General features: G+C 49.0%; 1 protein-coding gene across 1 annotated transcript in view; it reads right to left on the reverse strand.

Annotated features, from left to right (window-relative positions):
• MYMK (myomaker, myoblast fusion factor) overlaps nucleotides 1-20,115 on the reverse strand; it is a 121,377-nt gene that overhangs the window by 68,282 nt on the left and 32,980 nt on the right. The window contains exon 2 of the mRNA XM_085612505.1: nucleotides 15,183-15,297. Within this exon, the coding sequence (XP_085468631.1) occupies nucleotides 15,183-15,297 (115 nt within the window). The remainder of the gene's footprint in view (nucleotides 1-15,182; nucleotides 15,298-20,115) is intronic.

Genomic DNA, 20,115 nt, shown 5'->3' on the forward strand with positions numbered 1-20,115 from the left:
TCTTGCTTCTTTCTGCAATTTTCTTCGTCTTTCTGGACTTTTGTTGCCTCTAACTGCATTACTGTTGCTTCTTTCTGCGCCTTCCTTCCTCTTTCTGCACATGTCCTACCTCTGAAGGCATAGTTAGAAATTAGCATTTAAAATTCACTGAAAAAACCATAGGTTTCAGGGACGTTATAGTTAGAAATTAGCATTAAAAAAACCTTCGAAATTCACTGAAAAGCCATAGATTTCAGGGACGTTAAAGCTAGAAATTAGCATTTAAAAAACCTTAGAAATTCACTGAAAAAACCACAGGTTTCAGGGACGTTATAATTAGTTGGACATTTCAGTCGTACAAAACCAGTGAAATTTGACCGTTATAGTTAGTTCAGCTAACTATAACTCGCTCCCCCGCAATGCACTGCTGATGATGTCACATATTATATCATTCATGACATGATTGGTGACATCACTGATGACATCACTGATGCCATCTCAAATGATATCACTGATGAAAAAATTGTGGGACAACTAAAACTACCTTGATTGAATCAAAGATGTAAAACCTAACAATTTTCTGTTAAAATTAAACAAACTGAAGCTGTTCTTTTTGTCATACAAATTATGGTTGATGCTCTAAAAAGCTAAAATGAGGAAACATTTTCTATGAGTTCTCAAATATTCCCCTCATACATCTGAAATAAAAAATTCTGACATGCAGACTGAAAGGGACTTTCATCACCAGCAGCAGCCTGTCAGGTAGCTCCCTAGTAGGATTGCCACTTTGCAAAGAATACATTTGTCGATGTTTTAAAAGTATGCAAAGGCTTAGCCCTGATAGTAAATAGGACTTTAAACAAAATTGTGTGTATTCATGTGTAACATGATCTTTCTCTCTTTGTTTACTATAACTAACAGGCAGGGATCATTAACGTAGCTCTTGAACACAGTTTTAGGTGATTTTCCTTATATTTGTACTGGGGGTCATCAAAATACATGTGGTGGTGCTTGAAAACCAGCCAGGTGGCAACCCTACTTCCTAGTGATAAAGAGTTTGACTGTGCGACTAGAGTGCTAACATTCTGAATTTAAGACAAAGTGTGCACATATGAAAGCCATCTTGATAGAGTCAGAGCTTTAAAGCTGAGAGCATTTGCTAAAGAGGATACTGCAAAAAAAGAATGATAGGTTTCTACTTGTCAAATAAACTATGGTTAGTGCTCTAGAAAGCTAAAGTGAGGTCACATTTTTTATGAGTTCTCAAATATCTTCATCATCTATCTCAGTAAAACATTTTGACATGCAGAGTTAAGCATGTACTTCCAGCACCACCAGCAGTAGTCTTTCAGTTAATTCCTTAGTAATCAACTGCAGCATCACCCCAGAGGTCTAATGAACAACTAGAGTGCTAACATTTTGTATTCTAGACCACAGTGATGCCTTTTTGTTAGAAGAGAATCTATTGAATTTAAAACCTTACCTGAAGAACATACTGGAGGAAATAAGCTTTGAGGTGTTAATGCAGGTATGAAAGAAGAGGGTTGAAAATGTGAAGGGAGATGTGGGTTTTTAATTTGAGGCATAATGTATTTTAAAAGGGCCTAAAATTAGTTCACGAGAAAAACAGCTACATAAGTACAGTGTCCCCTTTCCACATCTCTTTCCTCAGCCTACCCATCTTCTCAGTCGCTTATTCAATGAAAAAATAAAGGTTAAACTGACAAAATAGTTAGCCATGCTAATAAGATCTAAACTTACAGTCAAAAAGATAGAAATTCATTAAAAAACAAAAGGTCAATTGGTGTTACAATGAAGTGTGTATATAAGGTGTTTAAAAAGACAAACACCTCTGATATCCACCATTTATTCATATGGTTCTGTGCTAGCTATAATTTGCAACCCTGCCATGCACTGCTTATGACCTCACATAATACATCACTCATGACATGTTAAATGACATCATTGATGGCATCACTGATGGCATCTCTGGTTACATAACACAATCATTGTGCCACTATTCTATAAGGTGTGTGGACTTAAAGTAATTCAACCTGTGGGCAATTTTGCACACCCTGCCACCTCAATTTGGACCTAGCTATATGAAAATCTGTCTTGACCCAGCTCCAACAAGACCAGTCCAGCCCAAACTGTCAGGCCAACTCCTCCCTGAACTGGACAAATTCAACCAAACATAGGGTGCACCCTCATTAGGGCTCTTAAGTTGTGTGTAGCATGGTTTCAGTGGCATATTGTGCATGGAACCCACGTCTGGGCCCTTGTCACTTAGGGTGCTACATCAAACATACAAAAGGTGATGGGAGGAACGCTTGCCATAAGTCTAACCCTACTCAAACAATTGGGTAACCCAATGTACCCTTGAAGGCTTGGGTGAGACTAATGTCAGGTAAAGATGCCTACATGGGAATTTCTTTATATACCAATCGGTTTTAGTTTTTTGACCATTCAATTCTTAGGACCCAAAGTGGTGGCCTCGCTCAAATAAATTGTAAAACTTAATTCAAAAAAATTGTGGATAACAAATTCAAAACAAAACGAGCAAACATAACAAAACAATGCAGGACAGAAACAGAATAGGACAAGTGTGTGTATATTTTTCTATTCAAATTTATATAAATAGTTAAATTAGGTAACATGAGGGTACAAAAGACAGTTCACATTAACAAACAAGCATTTGCAATGCCATAGGGCTCGCATTTACACGAGTTTAAGCTATTAGCAATTTTTTTTTAACTTTAAAACTGACCGCGGCACAGATTCAAGTACACAGCTCTCGGTTTATTTATTTTTAAATTTAACACTGAGCACAGTGTCCCTGAAACTGACAACACGCTCACTATTAAAGTTTTATTTTTTTAATTACACAGAGTGCAGTGTCCCAGAAGTGGACGCTGTGCTCAACATGAAAGATAAATAAAATTAAAATGTAAAAAAGATTGCAGTGTCTCTAAAGCGGGAGCAGCAATCATTATGCAGATTCCCAAAAAAGCAGCCGCCATTGTCCCTATCAGTGACAATAACAAAAGTAGTGCTCACCCCCTAGATAAAGAAGGCCATGTAACAAGCCAAGTAAAACGTCCAGTCGTTATGGGCCGTAGCAAATGGAGACAAGGCGGTACCAAGGCCGGACTAACAAGCCCATTTACGAATCAGAAGCAACCATTTAAGAAGGACAATGACACAAAGCCAATGATAAATATGGGCGGAGAGTGGGCGGGGCTTCAAGTGCATACCCTAATACAGCATGCCTCGCAGACCAAGTGGCGCAGCCACGCTGCTGCTAGGCTCGACCTAACAAGTTTCCTCAATGATTAAAATCAGGAAAGCAAAAATTAAGGAATGAGATAAATAAATTCAATGATGAAGCTCATGAGAGCAACAGCACTATTGACAAACAGAAAGGGAGGCAAGGGAGGATGAATGGAAACTCACAGGGTCATGGAGTCCATGTGTGTGAGTTCTTAGGATTTATAATGTTGTCTCCAGCCTGTCAGCAGTAATCCTATATTCACAGTTATTCTCTTTCATGATTAACTAGACAAAAGAGGCTTCCTTCACTCATACCTCATTCCTATCAAAAGGCTTGTCTGCTACTTCTCCATGCCTCCCCTCTTAATCATTCCAGATCAACAGCATTGCAGTGTACATTTTAAGGTGTTGTGACTGTACATTTAGCAGCCATGTGAGTTAGCAGCAGGAGATACTCTTCAAGCTTGACATTGCATTAGTCTATACAAAGGATCTGAAGTGCCACAGAGGTGCAGGGGGGGAAAAAAGACGTGCTCCCTCTTCAGTGCACTGTATCTTACATGCTAGGAGATAGCAGGGAGGAGCACATTACAAGGAACAGTAATAAACAATGGAGCAGGACTCCGGTGGGAGAGCTTCGATGGACTGAGCGCTCACACGTTATCAATTTCCCTCAATTACCTACCCGTAATACTTCATTAGGCCAAAGCATGTTCTCGGCGTCTTCCTGCCAGCAACCATGTGTGCTCTGCTCTACTCAGAGCTTAGTTACTCTGCTTTTCAGAACATGATGCACACAAATAGTCAAGATGATAAGAAAATTGTGTCTCCATTGGAAAAAAGGCGTGCCGTAAAATCAGCAGGTAGTCCGGTCGATTAACCCTGCATTGTAGATTGACCAAGTGCATTGGGTAATCTGGAAAATAGCTCAGGCCTAACTTCACCCATTGAAGCCTTATAGAGAAATAACCATTACCAACGGTGCAAAGCTCAACAAGTAATGCGAATTGTGCTTGCTCAGAGAGAAGATGGTCTCTCCTCTCATAAATTGATTCCAAATTGGGAGACTTGGCCGGCTCAGAAGCAGGATCAATAGCCGACGGGGGCCTTTTTGGAAACCTATTTATTAAGGAATTGGGCATCTTTGTCACAACATTTTCCTCTTTGGACAAAGCCCAACATTCTATAAAACGGGTGATCAACAAACACGTTTTTGTAGGGGTCAGCAGAGGCAGGGGCACTCTTCCAGCTGTACCTTTTCCCAAGCATCCCACAGATTCTCAGATGGCTGCCAACAGAAATACCAGTAACAGGACCAGAGCGAACTTGAGTTTTCATCCCGACCTATGGCAGGAGTCGCAGAGTCAGTTTCAGCGGAGCTCCTAACTCCCCAGGTGGGGAATCAGATAAGAAGGATATTTTTTTTCACCCCAACAAAAGTGGGGGGGGGGGGCAGCTGTGACTGTTTTGCCACACTTAAAGAGAGACAACAGGGGATGCATGAGTCTTGCAAACAATTTCTGGATCGTGTTCCATAGGACACTCATTCAGGCCAGAAGAAGCTCTCCCTATTACTTATTCAGCTGCAGACTGTCATCTGATTTACCAAAAGGTAAGTTCTCTCTTGGACAAAGCAGCGATCGTTCCCACAGTCCTACATAATATGGTTATACATCAGGGAGGTTTCCTCAGCAATTTGTTCTTGGTAAAAAAGAAAAAGAAAGGTATGTGGCCACTGAATAATTTAGGGGAGTTCAACCAATGGCTGGTCTACCACTATTTTAAGATGGTGGGCCTCCAACCTATGAGGGACATTTTTTAATAAAAACACTGGATGGTGCATCTGGATTTCAAGGATGCATATTTCACCATCCTGATTTTATCCCCACATTGTAGCTTCCTGCCGTTCATCTGGGACCTTCAGGTTTATGAATTTGTGGCACTGCCTTTCCAGCTCTCCTCCGCACTTTGGTGTTTCACCATCATGTGACTAGTGGTGGAATTTCTACATGCTAGGGGTTTCAGACAGATCATTTATCTGGACAATATTCTGATACTACATCAGGAACTGTTGGCCCTCCTCAAATTTGTCCTGGTCTCTCTTCAAATTTCTCGGTTTCGGGGAGGAGCCTAGCGCGCAACCAAGATGGCCGCGTAGGTGCGAGGCTCCCGAGGACCTCCGCGACCTCCTGCATAAATCCTGACAGAATCCTGTCCCAGATGAGGGGACTGTATTTGTGAGCCCGTGCAGAGGTGACGCCCGTTTTCCGTTTTCAAATCGGACCTCGGACACCGGCAGGAGCATCGATTGAGGTTTGCGGCCTTCTCCACGCCGGCCCCCCGTACTGGAGTTGTGGGGCGATCCGGTCACAAAGTGAACAACAGCGGCGGGCAAGGCTGGGTGGCTCGCGTGCCCCGCGCTTTCACTTTCGCTTTTGCGCGCTCCTTGCTGCCAGGCGAGGTTGGGTCGCGGGGCGGTGTGCGGTGCTGTGGCCTCGCTGGGCTGCCCTGCCGGCCCGCCGGCTGCGATTCGTCCTGAGGAGCGGTGGTTGCCCCCCCCCCCGGAGCCCTTGAACGGGATTGTCTGCCCCCTTTCTGAGGAGATTGGCTCGATTTGGGGATTGCGACCATGGCCACAAAACAAGATGGCGACCGGGCCAAGGTGAAGTCGACCCGTCGTGGCACGGCCCAACAATCCAATAACATGGACCGCTACACCCTCCAGAAGGGATCTCCAGAGGTGCTGCGTAGGTCCCCCACGGGCCCGACTGATGCTCCTGTTCCGCCCACGGACCTGACCCTCCGGGACGTCATGGGCGCCATCGCCGAGATGAAGGCCTCGGTGGACCAGCGCTTTGACACTCTGGCGCAGAAGATCGACTCGGTCCTCGTGGACGTGGGCCTCGTGAGAGCCGATCTGTCCAAAATAAATGACCGGGTCGATTCTTTGGCCCACTCTACCTCGGGCCTCACAACTGACGTGGCGGCCCTCCCACAGGAGGTGCGCAGGCTTGGCCAGGCGAGCGCCCTGATGAATCGTCGACTGGAGGATTCCGAGGGTCGGGCCCGGAGAAACAACGTCCGCATTATCGGGGTACCGGAGGGACGAGAGGCGGAGGCAGCGGATCTGTTCGTGGAGGACCTGGTCCTCACCCACCTACAGCCTCGGGGGCTGAGCAAATTCTTTGCAGTGGAACGGGCCCATAGGGTCCCCGGGGGTAGGCCTAAGATCGGCGCCCCTCCGAGGCCTCTCATCGCCCGGATCTTCAATTTTAGGGACAGAGACGCTATCCTGCAGACTTCTAGGCTCCAAGGGCCAGTCAGACTTGATAACATGGATATTAATTTCTATCCTGACTTCACCCCGGCGGTCCAAAAGCAGAGACTAAGCTTTCTGGGTGTCAAACGTCGCCTACGAGACCTGAATCTCAAATATTCGATGCTTTTTCCAGCTAAGCTGAGGGTGGAGGTAGATGGCCGTACGCACTTTTTTGATCGTCCCGAGGCGGCCGGGGACTGGCTGGACACTTTGCCCGGAGATCGGGGCCGGGGGGGCGGGGGGGGAGCGGTTGGTGGGGAGGGCCCGCCGGATCAGGACTAAGGGACTAATGGTAGGCCTTGCTCCGGGCTGTGTTATTGTCACCATTGACTGTTAGGGTAAGTTCCCCTCCTGTGGAGGTCGTGCGGGGTCTCTTGGGGGATCTCCCTCCTCCTCTGGGGGACTAGTTAGTTTTCTTTCTATGGGGCGACAGGCACACTGCACTTTGGGGGGGCTGTTTGGGCTCATGCAGGGGTGCAGGGTGGGGGGAGTTCTGTTGGGATGGGTGGGTTGGGGTGGGGTGTGGTTCGTTTCTACCGCAAGGCAAACCCTTTATTGTAACGGTGTTTTTGAGTTGCTCTCGGGGGGACAAATGATGGTTTCTGTAAGTGATGGGGGGTAGGGACCTGACTTTGTTGTCCTGGAATGTTAACGGCTGGGGGATAGGATTAAGCGGGGTGTGGTCCTGCAGTATCTGAAACGGATTTCGCCTGATGTGGTCTTTCTGCAGGAGACACACCTTATTGGTAACTCCTTTTGTGCCATGAATCGACGTGGTTATCGTTTGGTGGCCCACTCGGGCTTTACGTCAGGCTCACGAGGGGTGGGCATTATGGTCAAGACCTCGCTCCCGCTAGAAATAGACGAGGTGCGCCATGATGAGAGGGGACGCTACACTGTTTTGGTGGGGAGAATGGAGGGCAAAATGGTCGTCTTTGTCTCAGTGTACGTCCCACCGGGGTTACAGTCCACCACCTTTGCGGACCTGGGACGCCTCCTTCTTGACCTTCCGGGGGGGCTTCTGGTGGTTGGGGGGGACTTCAACGCGGTGGTTTCTGGGACTATGGATCGCTATCCCCCTAGGGACCTCCCCCGGGCACAGGCGTGGCTGTCGGGCCTTTTGGACACACTGGGATTGGTAGACTGCTGGCGTGTAAAGCATCCCACTCAGCTGCAGTACACCTTCCATTCGGGTGCCCATGGTAGCCTTTCGCGGCTTGATCATATCCTTGTCCCTGCGGCCTCTGCCGGGAGGGTGGGGGAGGTGCGCCATTTGGCGAGGGGCATTTCAGATCACTCCCCGCTCCTGTTGCACTTTGATGTTTTCCCGAGGGGGGAGGGCAGGGTCGCTCCAATCAACGCTTGGTACCTGCGCGACCCCACTATTCGCGCTGACTTGATTAAATCCTTACAACGGTATTTCGAGGAGAATGTGGGGTCAGTCCTGTCGGCTATCTCCCTGTGGGAGGCTTTCAAAACAGTGCTGAGAGGGGAGGCCCTCTCCTTTATTTCCCATGCCCGGAGGCGCGCACAGGAGGAGGTGACCCGGGTGGAGGCCGAAATTACTGAATTGGAGGGTGATTTGGGGAGTGGGGTGACTGACGCTGCGCTCCACGTTCTGCACCTTAAGCAGGCGGCCTATAGGGCCCTCGTCACGGAGGCGGCCAGGGGCCTCAGCAGAGAGCAACAGGGGCGATTGTATGACGTGGGTGATAAGGCGGGCAAGTTGATTGCGTGGTTGGATAAGAAGGAGAGAGCGAGTCGTGTGGTCCCGCTGATTGAGAGGACGGATGGCGTGCGTGTCACTGAGCCGGAAGGCATTGTCTCTTGCTTCGCGGATTATTTCCGCGAGGTATATTCCCCGGTTTCTCCCTGCTCGGAGGAGGATTCCCATGCCCTGCTGCGTGATATCGCGCTCCCCTCCCTTTCTGTGGAGGACAGGGAGTTGCTGGATGCCGCCCCCACCTCGGACGAAATCGCCCTCGCCATCCGCTCAGTCGCTTCTGGCAAGGCCATGGGCCCGAACGGCATCCCTATCGAGTTATACAAGCTGCGACCGGATGTACTGGCACCCCACCTCCGCGCAATGTTCCTTGCGGCCCACTCGCGGGGCTCCCTCCCGCCGGACCAGCGTCTGGCTACCATCGTGGTCATCCACAAGGAGGGGAGACCTCGAGATCGGGTCACATCCTATCGGCCTATCTCGCTCTTGAATGCGGAACCTAAAATCCTCGCCAAGGTGCTCGCCAACCGGCTGGTCGGCGTGGTGGGCGACCTGGTCCACCAAGACCAGTCCGGCTTTATCCCCCATCGCAATACGGCTCTTAATCTGCGACGCCTGCACGGCGTGCTAGCGCGTGTTCCGTTTGTGAGGGAGCCGGCCATCTTGGCGTCTTTGGACGCCACTATGGCGTTCGACACACTCGAGTGGCCGTACATCTGGGCGATGCTGGCGAAGTTTGGCTTTGGGCCGGGTTTCATCAGCTGGGTCAAATTGTTGTACTCGGACCCCCTTGCGCAGGTGGTGGTGAATGGTCGAGTCTCGGCCCCGTTCGGGCTGGGACGGGGCACGCGACAGGGTTGCCCCCTGTCGCCGCTCCTGTTCGCACTGGCCTTGGAACCCCTGGCAGAGTGGCTGCGGTGGCACCCTTCTATCCGAGGTCTCCGTTGGACCCCTGAGTATGAGGACCGCGTGTCTCTCTATGCAGACGACATCCTTTTGTACTTAGCCTCCCCGCGCAAATCACTGATCGTCCTGGTCGATGTTCTGCACTCTTTTGGCCGCAATTCAGGCCTCGTCATCAACTGGGCCAAATCCTGTGTCTATGTGCTTTCCGGGGAGGCTCCGGTCCTCCCGCGGGGCTGTCCGATCCAGATTGCCTCGGAGGGATTTCGATACTTGGGTGTCTACATTACGCTGGACCCGGTGGCCCGCTACGAGCGAAATTTGCTTCCACCCCTCCAGCGCTTGAAGGAGGATGTCGCGCGCTGGAGGCGCTTGCCACTTTCGCCGCTCGGCCGGGCGGCGTTGTTCAAGATGATGTCACTGCCGCGCTTCCTATACGCTCTCCAGAACACTATGGACTTGGTCCCAGCGCGCTACTTCCGTGAAGTGGAAGGTCTACAGCGCCGCCTGTTCTGGGATGGGAGGCCGCGTATAGCCTTGGCAAAGTTGACGCTCCCGTGGTACGACGGAGGGATTGCCCTCCCGGATATTAAACGGTATTACTGGGCCTCCCAGTTAGCTGCAATTAATCAGGGCCTCTATGGGCCCGCCCTCAACCCGGCATTTGAAATGGACAAGATGCTCCTGCCCGGTGGCGACTACAATCGAGCGCTCTACGCTAGTGTGCCCGATTCCCGCTTGACGGGACCCACGCGTGTCATGGTGCGAGTATGGCACGCGGCTAATGCAGCTATGGGCTGGAAGGACCGTTTGACCCGGGCGTCACCGCTGTATGCGTCTGAGAGGTTGGGCTCTCTGTGGACCTCGAAGGGCTTTGAGCAGTGGGACACTATAGGCATCAGTACAGTGGGGGATCTCTGGACGAGGGGAGGATTTAAAACATTCGAGACGTTGCAGGCGGAGTTTCGGCTGCGGGGCAGTGAATACTTTCGGTACCTGCAGGTCCGTCACGCGCTGGGCTCCGTCTTCCCAGACGTGGCCTCCATCCCGGAGTCCTCCCCCCTGGAGGATCGAGTGCTAGATGGCCATGTTCCGGACAGCACAATCTCCCTCATTTACAAGAAATTGATAAATGATCGCTCGGGCTTACTGACTGGCCTCCGCGAGGCCTGGGTTGCCGATGGGCTGGAGTTGGACGACGAGGACTGGATTTCCGCGGTGGCCTCTCCGAAGGAGGTGGCCATCCCGGCTCGCCTTCGTTTCGTCCAGCTTAAGATACTCCACCGGGTGTACATGACGGGGCCACGGCTTCTGCGTATGGGCTATGCCGAGGACGGATTGTGTAAGCGTGGGTGTGGTGCTTCAGCGACCTTTTTGCACATTTTGTGGGAATGCCCGAGGGTGGAGCAATTCTGGCGTGGTGTGCATGAGGTCCTGCGAGCGGTTACGCATGTCGCGCTGTTGCCTGAAGCGAGGAGATGTTTGCTGAATGTGTGGGAACCGACCGATTACTCGGTTCCGCAGACGCGATGGGTGACTCTGGGCTATATGGTGGCTAAACGGGACGTTGCACAGCTGTGGGGATCCCAGAGGTCCCCGGCGGTGTCGGCCTGGAAAGAACACATGGATTGGTGCATGTTCCGAGAAAAGGTGGTGTATGTGGCGCGGGGTAAGCCTGGGGCATGGGTGCAGATATGGGGCCCCTGGAACGCCTACCGCGGGGATATCTGCGAGCCGCCGTTGTTGCCTCCCGCTTCACCAGCGCCATCCCCCTAGTTTACTCCCTCCCTCAGTTCCGAGCACGGTATTCTCCCAGTCCCGGACCTGTTTCCCTTCCCCTCTCAGGGGTTTTCAGTGGATGGTTTGGGGTCCCCCATTTGAGGAGCACGTGCTGCCACTTTCGATCGTGGGTTGCCTTGCGGGTGTGTGTTTATTTATGTTGTTGTGTTGTATAAAATGAAACCGTATTGCGGGCTCAGAGCCATAAGGCCCGCGTTGTGGATACCTTAGTGTCTATGTATAGCTAAGTGCCTCATTGTATGTATGTCATTTGTTATCGTCACTTTAGCGGCCGGCCGGAAGGTTGTAGGCCCATACCTGTATATATTTGAGATTGCAATAAACGGTTTCAAAAAAAAAAAAAAAAAAAAATTCTCGGTTTCACTATCAACAAACAGAACTCAGAGTTTTCTCCTTCACAGTTAATGTGTCTTCTGGGCCTTCTCTTAGATTCAGTGCAGCAAGTTCTGAAGATCCCTCACAAAAAGACAGTTGCTGATAAGGAAGGAAACACAGCGCACAATAGCAAAGGAGTCTATCTCACTACGATAGCAGGCCTACTGGTGTCCTCTATTTAGGCAATCTTTCCGGACCTGTTACATTACAGGGCTCTTCAGAGGCTGAAAGCAGCTCATCTACAGAAATTACTGTCCTATTGCAACCCAGTCTGGTTATAGGCAGAAGCCAAAACGGAAATGCATTGGTGGCTCAATCACATGATGGCCTGGAACAGCAGAGCCATTGTTGTGTCCGTTCCAGACGTGGTCTTCAAATCGGATGGCAGCCTCCTGGGTTGGGATGCTCGTTGTGGAGAAGTTTCCACAGGTGGTCAGTGGTCAAAGAAGGAACATGGGTTGCATCAACTGCTTATAACTGCTTGCAGGTTTCTTCATGGTGTAATCTCTCACAAGATACAAGGTGTTGTGCTCTATCCTGCTGAAGATGGACAATGTGTTGGCAGTTCAATACATCAACCACCTCAGAGCAACAAAGGAAAACGTTCTAGCAGAGACTGCAAAGGAATTTTTGGCACTTTTCTCTAGGAGTATTGCGGTCAGACCAGATTGCCTCCCCAGAAAATTAAACGACTTTGCGGATTGGAACTCCAAGCGCTTGAAGGACTTCAGTGCTTGGAAGTTGGATCCAGATATGTTCAAAGTGATCATAGACAGGGATATGATCATATACAGGTGGGGCCTGTGTAAAGTGGACCTTTTGACATCTTGTTTGGCTCACCAGTTTCCTCGGTTTTTCAGCTGGAGGTTGGCCCCCTAGCTCTGGAAACGGGTGCCTTCATGCCAGACTGGAGTCAGATACAGGGCTATGCAATCCTGCCCTTTTTGATGATCAAGGTTACAGCGGAGGTCAGGGGTCCTTGATTCTTGGAAATCCAATTTGGAGATCTCAAGCATGATTTCTAGTTCTTCTCTAATCCAATCCAACGTTCCCAGAGTTAGTCCATTCTGAAAAATTCCCAGGGCAACTTACACTACCCAGTGCTGGAAGGATTGCTCAAACTAACAGTCTGTCAGACCCCGTTCTGGGAGCTACAGTGTGGATAGGGACTACTGGGCCACAGCTGGTGCCTGAGGTTCATCTTATTATGGCTCTGCAAACTGCGCCAAGTGAAACCCCTTTTCACACTTCACACTTACTGGTAGCAAGCAATCACAGGCGTCTCAGGTAGGAGGTGGGGGCGCACCAGCTCAGAGCTCAACAATGTGCAACAGAGAATAACCTCTATGTCCATGCTTATCTTTTAGCAAAGAAAGCACTGTTAATAACGCAGCAATACTAAATACTATACAATTAGACAAAAGGTGCAGGTCACTGGGATGTGAAGCCGGTTGGGCCCTCAACCGGGGCAGTCAGTCTCTTCTGCAGATGTAGCCAGATCAGGCCAAACATGTAGTTGCAGCCTTGACCTGGCCACTGTTGTTGCACTCTAGATGCTGCACCGATAGGGCCAACCAGGCTGATGTAGAACAGCAGAGGTAGCCCTGATGAAGTCACTTGCATAAAGCGGTTCCCTCCAAGAACCGGACTCAAGAGACCAGGGAGGACATTTACAGGATGGGTCAGTCCTAGCTCACTGACAGCAGTCCACTTCCTCTACTCTGGTTCTTAAAACATGTTTAGGACAAGATAATGCAGTAGTGTCATGGACAAGTGATATGCAGAATTGTATTTTACCAGTACAGATATTATATAGATTGATTCTGATTTTCAGTTGCGGTCTTAAGAAGGTATTAATAAAATAACCAAGACAAAAAAGGCACTGCATTATGATTAAATGTGTAAGCTTTGAATGGTAAAAACATGAAAACACTGTGGACAACACTGCCCGTGGCGCACTCACAAGGGACCCTTCCACAAAAAGGTTGCGTCAATCATGGGCAACCAGTGACTTTTACAATGCCGAGATATCAGACGCCCGCGACTCACAACTCAGCCCACCTGCTGCTGAGAATCTGCTGCCATTGGCGGTCTATGACTGCATAGAGAGGTGCTGGCACTGTACTTACACCTCCAATCTCGGCGCTTGTGGGTCTGGATGGCTGGAAGTAGGGGACACAATGTCGCTTGGTCCCAGGATTTTCATGAAGTTCCCCGAGTGCACCGCATTTCAAATTCCAAGATAGTGAATGATGGGAGCAGTAGTCTCTGACTTAGGACTACTGAGGAGTCAGCAGGACAATGCGATGCAGGTGAGCTCCCCACCACTGTGTATGGAGGAGCTTAAATAGGACATTCACTGGGTAAGTTCAAATACGAACTGTGGCATTTGGAAAAAGGCTAATCGCCAAAACGTGCCATGCCTGTGAGTTCCCAATAAACGACCTGTGAAGCCCCACTGTGTTTCTTGTTTCTACTCGGATGGGAGGAGAAGTTTTGCATCATATATATATATATATATATATATATATATATATATATATATATATATATATATATATATATATATATATATATATATATATATATATATATATATAGAGAGAGAGAGAGAGAGAGAGAGAGAGATAGATATATATATATATATATGATGTATGCATGCATTTCAATTTTGTTTATCATTACAGGATCGCGCCAGACATGAAAACATAATGCATCATCATTAACAATACTGGAAGATAATTGATTTATCTTTTCCAGATCGAATTCAGTCCCTCACTCTGAGCAAAATTCATTATGAGCTCATAAACAAATATATATATGCTAACGGTCCTCAATCTATATTTGCTTTTTTGTGGTCGTGAAGATGGTCTTCCTGATAATATAAAAGAAAAGACCGAAACGTCGACAACTACAGCCCATTTTCAGTATCATTGTTATAAAGGAGTTGATCATTATATGTCTCCTGACAACTTCTGCATATAAAAGGAATGGGCTTCTACAAAAATGACTATGAGATAATATTATGGTAAAGGCTATTTTTCTTTGTCATTTTTGGTAATGTGAACTGGCTTTTGTACCCTCATGTTATGTGATTTAACGATTTATATAAATTTGTATAGAAAAATAATACACCTGCTTGTCCTATTCTGTTAAACGCTGTTTTGTCATGTTTGCTTGTTTTGTTTTGATTTAGTTCTTCTCAATTTGTTTGAATTAAGTTGTACAATTTATTTGAGTGAGGCCACCACTTTGGGTCCTCAGAATTGGTTGGTCAAAAAGCTTAAATAGTATTAGTATATAAACAAAATCCCTTGTAGGCATCTTTACCTGACATAAGTTTAACCCTTGTAATCACTTGGGGTAGCATTCCAACCCATCATTTTTTTTCCAACCCACCACCTCAATTTGGACCCAGACGTATGCAAATCAGTCTTGACCTTGCTCCAATAGGAACAGACCAGCCTGAACAGTGATGGGTATTGCCAGGCATCGGTCCTGTGCTTGCAGTGCCACTTTAACTAAGCTACACCTGACTGATGTGCCCCAGTCAGGGCAAAACCAGTCATGGGTTGCTTGTGTTCTGGTTAAGGGAGGACCTGGCCTGGCAGTTCGGGCTGAACTTCTCTTAAAAGAGCAGGGTCAAGACTGATTGGCATATGGCTGGGTCAAAACTGAGGTGGCATGGTGTGCAAAATAACAATGGTCTAGTATGCAGCCCGAGTAATTACCACCTAAACGTATCCAATGATTACACTACATCCTATAACATTGCACCACATCATATGGAGATTCATAATACTACACACTTACCCATTAATGAGACCCACATGGACAGAGCTGTTCCATAGATGGAGAAATATTCCAGGATGTCATATCTCATAAAGCAAAGCACAGACAGGCCTGGACCATCACAAGCATGATAGATCTGTATGGAGAGAATGAATTGCTAATTAAAAATGGGATTAATCGTTATACGTTCAGTAAGAAATTGGGTTATAGGTAGAGAGGGGTGGAAGCCCCACTCAAGCAACAAGTACAATCTTTGTCAAGGTGAACCACAAAAGTCACTAAATTAACCTGAGCTTAACCCTCTGGTAAATTGGAACAAAGCAGTAAGACTCAACTTAAACGCAATGTGTGAAGTATTTATGCCTCAAACAAACAGTAATGATGTGATAAAAACAGCAAGAGAAAAATAGAGTAACTTTTAATAAATAAAATACAAGAACAACAAAAATCCAATCAGCGAAATCAGAGAAATTGTTTTTTTTTAATTTTAAGCAAAAATAGCGCCAAGAAGCAGAAAGCACTACTTGTGGTTTTCTGGCTGTACTTGAACGGGGGAAATTCACAAGTTCAGGCCGGCCACAATGGAGCGCAAGTTAGTCCCATTGAAGAGTTACTTTATCAAGCCTTGCACGAAGAGTTATATTCATGTTAGAGGAGACCACGTGGAGGCTTTCAGCGCGAAGAGCAGGTCGAGCACCCCAGAGGTAGTAGCTGGAGTGGGAAGAGCCAGTCATTCCTGGCGCTTCGTGTTGGAAGATCGCCATGGATGGTCACTGTTGAATCAAAGTTCAGGTTTTACATTGTTGGTTTTCGCGGATGGTCACTGTGGGTGTGAAGTGTATGTCCCACCAGAGCTTTGTGTTGGTAGTCTTCATGGGCAGCAGGGTTTTGGCACAAACAGGCCCTTTCGCGGGTGTGAATATCCAAAACTTCAGGATTTGTATCTTTTTCTTGTAAAGGAGCTTTCACTGATGCCAAGCAAGGGTCCAAAATGGGGGGACACCCTTTGGGGGATCACAGCTCACTCCAACAAATGCCATCAGCACTGCTCAGACAGGTCCAGACATGTGCAATTTGTGCTGGTCAGCTGGGCAGTTGCAGGGATGCCGAATAGTCCTCCAACTATCACCACAATAATGTTTATCTAATAAGAAAAATAATTAATGTTGAAACATATGGTTCCATAATGGGTTGATACTAAGTGAGCCTTTTGGTGACCCTGCGCAAGCACGAGAGAGGTTCTTATGGAAATGTGACATTGAGGGTAGTGGCCCACACAGGAAGTCAAGCACTACTTCAGATTAGGAGCAATTTAGAAACCCACAGTTAACAAGGATATACATATATATCTATAATAATATCTGATATGCAGTTTATGAAAAGAACAACAAAACTCAGGCCAAAGGAGAGTATCCTTTTTAGAATGCACAGACTCTCACCCTCCAGAATGGCATGCTTCAGCATTAGGTCATGCTCATCATTGGGCGGGCGCTGCGGTGCTCAATGGGCCCTTCGAGGGGGCTCTTTGACGGAGATGGTTTCTATTGCTGACCTGTTTGGAGATTTGCCTAACCATCTGCAAATGATGACTGTTGTGGCTACCATTTCAGGACATGCGGGCTTGGTTCCCATATCATGGATAATGAAAAGAAAAAGTGTATAAGGGGTGGGGGTAACCTGACTACCTAAACCATATATGTGGTGACTAGGGTACACCACCTGGATCTTTTTTTTTTTAGGGTTTTCAAGATCCCACGGGAGGCTTGAAAGGGGCTGCTTGACTCCCACAAGTAGCCTGCGGTTGCATCTGATGTCTTAAGGTGTAGTAACCACACTCTACAGTGCACATCCATTGCCCTGGTGTGTGGTCAGTGCTGGAGAAGCCGCACCTCTCCACACCCAATAGCACACAGTCATTGCCTTGGGGAGTGGTCTGTGCGGAGAAGCCACAACCTCGCCACACCCCGCAGCTGACGGCCATTGTGCTGGGAAGTGGTCTGTGTGGAGAAGCCACTCCCTCCCCACACCCAACAGCACACACCCATCACCCTGGGGAGTGGTCTGTGCAAAAAAGCAACTCCCTCTCCACACCCTAAAGTACACACCTGTTGCCTTGGGGAGCAGTCTCTCCAGAGAAGCCACTCCCTTCACACACCAAACAGAGCATGCTTGTCACCCTGGGGAGTGATTTGTGTGGAGAAGCCACACTCCACACACCCTCCAGCACACGCCTGTTGCCCCGGGAGTGGTCTGTGACATGAGGGCACTTGCTCCCCACCCTACAGTGCATGCTCATCACCCTATGGTGTGATCTGTGCAGAAAAACTACAGCCAACCCACATTTTGCAGTGCTCACCTGTCACCCTAGGATGTGGACTGCCAGGGAAGCCACTTCATACCCCTTGGCGCACTTCTGTCAGCCTGGAGAGTACTCTATACAGGGAAGCCACACCCTCTCCACAACCTATAGTGAACGCACATTGCCCTGGATAGTCGCTTGCGTGGAAAAGGTGCTGCCTCAACATGCCCTATGTACATGTCCTGGGGAATGGTCCATCTCCATGCCCTACAGTGCACACCTGTTGCATTAAGGAGGGCTCTGTGTGGAGAAGCCACTCCCTCCCCAAACCCTATAGCTCACGCCCATTGCCCTGGGGAGTGGTCTGTTCATAGAAGCCACTCCCTCTCCACACCCTACAGCACACAGCTGGTGACCTGGCAAGTGGTCTTTGTGGAGAAACTACTCCCTCCACGCACCCTGCAGCACATGCCTGTCACCTTGGGGTTTGGTCTGTGTGGAGAAACCACTCCCTCTCAAACCCTAAAGTGCTCGCCTGTTCCCTTGGTGCGTGGTCTGTGTGGAGAAGCCTAAACTTCCATACACCCTACAGCGCACGCCTGTCACTCCTGAGGAGTGGTCCGCGTGGAGAAGCCACTCCCTCCAGCACACACCGGAAAGGGCACTCACACCCCACTCCCCACAGTGCATGCACATCCCCTTGGGGAATGGTCTGCGTGAGGCAGCCACTCTCTTCCCACATCCTACAGCAAATGCCCATCATCCTGTAGAATGGTTTGTGCATGGAAGGTACTCCCTATCCACACCCTAAAGTACACACCAGTTGCACTGCGGAGTGGTCTGTGAAGGGAAAACAAAACAGTCACACACCCTTCAGTGCATGCCCCCTTGCCCTGGGAAGTGATCTGTTTGGAGAAGCCACTTCCTCTCCACACCCTACAGTCCATTCCTGTTGCCTTGGAAATTGGTCAGGGTGGAGAAGCCACACCCTCTCCACACTTTACAGTGCATGCCCGTGGCCCTGGTGAGTGGTCTGTGTCGAGAACCACTCATTCTTCACACCCTACAGTGCACAATTGTTGCCTGGGTACTGGTCTGTGAAGAGAAGGTGCTACCATCACACACCCCACAGTGCATGGTCATCCCATTGGGAAGTGGTCTTTGTGAATAAGCCACTCCATACCCACATCATGCAGCGAATTCTTGTTATCCTGGAGAATGGTCTGCACATAAAAGGAACTCCCTGTTCACACTCTGGAGTGCACGATGATCACCCTGTGGAGTGATCTGTGTGGGAAAATCAAAACCTCCTCACACCATCCCGTGCATGCCATCTTGCCCTGGGGTGTGGTCTGTGTGGAGAAGCCATGCCCTCCCCCACCCTACAGTGCACACCTGTTGCCATAGGTAATCATCTGTAAAGAAAATCCACACCCTCTATACACCCTACAGAGCATGCCTGTCACCCTGGGGAGTGGTTTATACAGAGAAGCAAATCCTTCCCCCTTCAATTCATGCCTGTTGCCTTGGGGAGTGGTCTATGAGGAGAAGCAACACCCTCTCCATACCCTACAGTGCACAATTGTTGCCTTAGGGAGTCATCTTTGTGGGGAAGAAACTCACTCCACACTCCCTAAAGTGCACACCCATCTGCTTGGGGAGTGGTCTGTGCAGAGAGTCAACTACCTCCCTACACTTTATGGCACATGCCTGTCCCTCTGGTAAGTGCTCTGCGCAGAATGGGCCCTCCCTCCCCACACCCTACAGCATACGTCTGTCACCTTGGTCAGTGGTCTGTGAGGAGAACCCACTCCTTCCTCACACCCTACAGCGCATACCCATTGGACTATAGAGTGGTCTGTGTGTGGAGGACACTCCCGGCCCACACCCAACAGTGCACTCCTATTGCCTTCGGGGGTGGTCTCTGCTGAGAAGCCACTCCCTCCACACACACTATAGCACACGCCTGTCACATCTGGGAGTGGTCTGTACAGAGATGGCATTCCTCTCCACACCCTACAGTGCATGGCCGTTGACATGGGGAGAGGTCTATGCAGGGAGGGAATTCCATCACCACACCCTACAGCATACGCCCATCACCTGGTGGAATGGTCTATGTGGAGAAGCAACTCTCTCCAAACACCCTACTCCACACACCTATTGCCCTAAGGAAAGCTCTGTACTTAGAGGGCACTCCTTACCCACACCCTACAGAGCATGCGTGTCACCCTGCAGAGTGGTCTGTGTAAAGAACCCACACCATCCCCACGCCCTGAAGCACACTCCTGTCTCCCTAGGAGAGTTGTCTGTGCAGAGAAGCCAGTCCCTTCACACACTCTATAGAGAAAGATGGTTGCCCTGTGGAGTGGTCTATGCAGAGAAGTCACCCCATCTCCACACCCTAGAGCACACACCTGTCACCCTGGGGAGTGGTCTGTGCAGAGAAGCCACTCCTGCCACACACCCTACAGCTCAGGCCGGTTGCTTTGGGGAGTGGTCTGTGCAGAGAAGCCATTCCCTTCACACACCCTACAACGCCAGCCTGCCACCCTGGGCAGTGGTGTGTGTAGAGAAACCACACCCTCCAAATACCCTACAATGCACACCCATCGCTCTGGGGAGTGCTCTGTGCAGAGGCACCACTCCATCCACACA

This window comes from Triturus cristatus, chromosome 1_2 (assembly GCF_964204655.1).
Source record: "Triturus cristatus chromosome 1_2, aTriCri1.1, whole genome shotgun sequence".
Classification (NCBI taxonomy): Eukaryota; Metazoa; Chordata; class Amphibia; order Caudata; family Salamandridae; genus Triturus; species Triturus cristatus.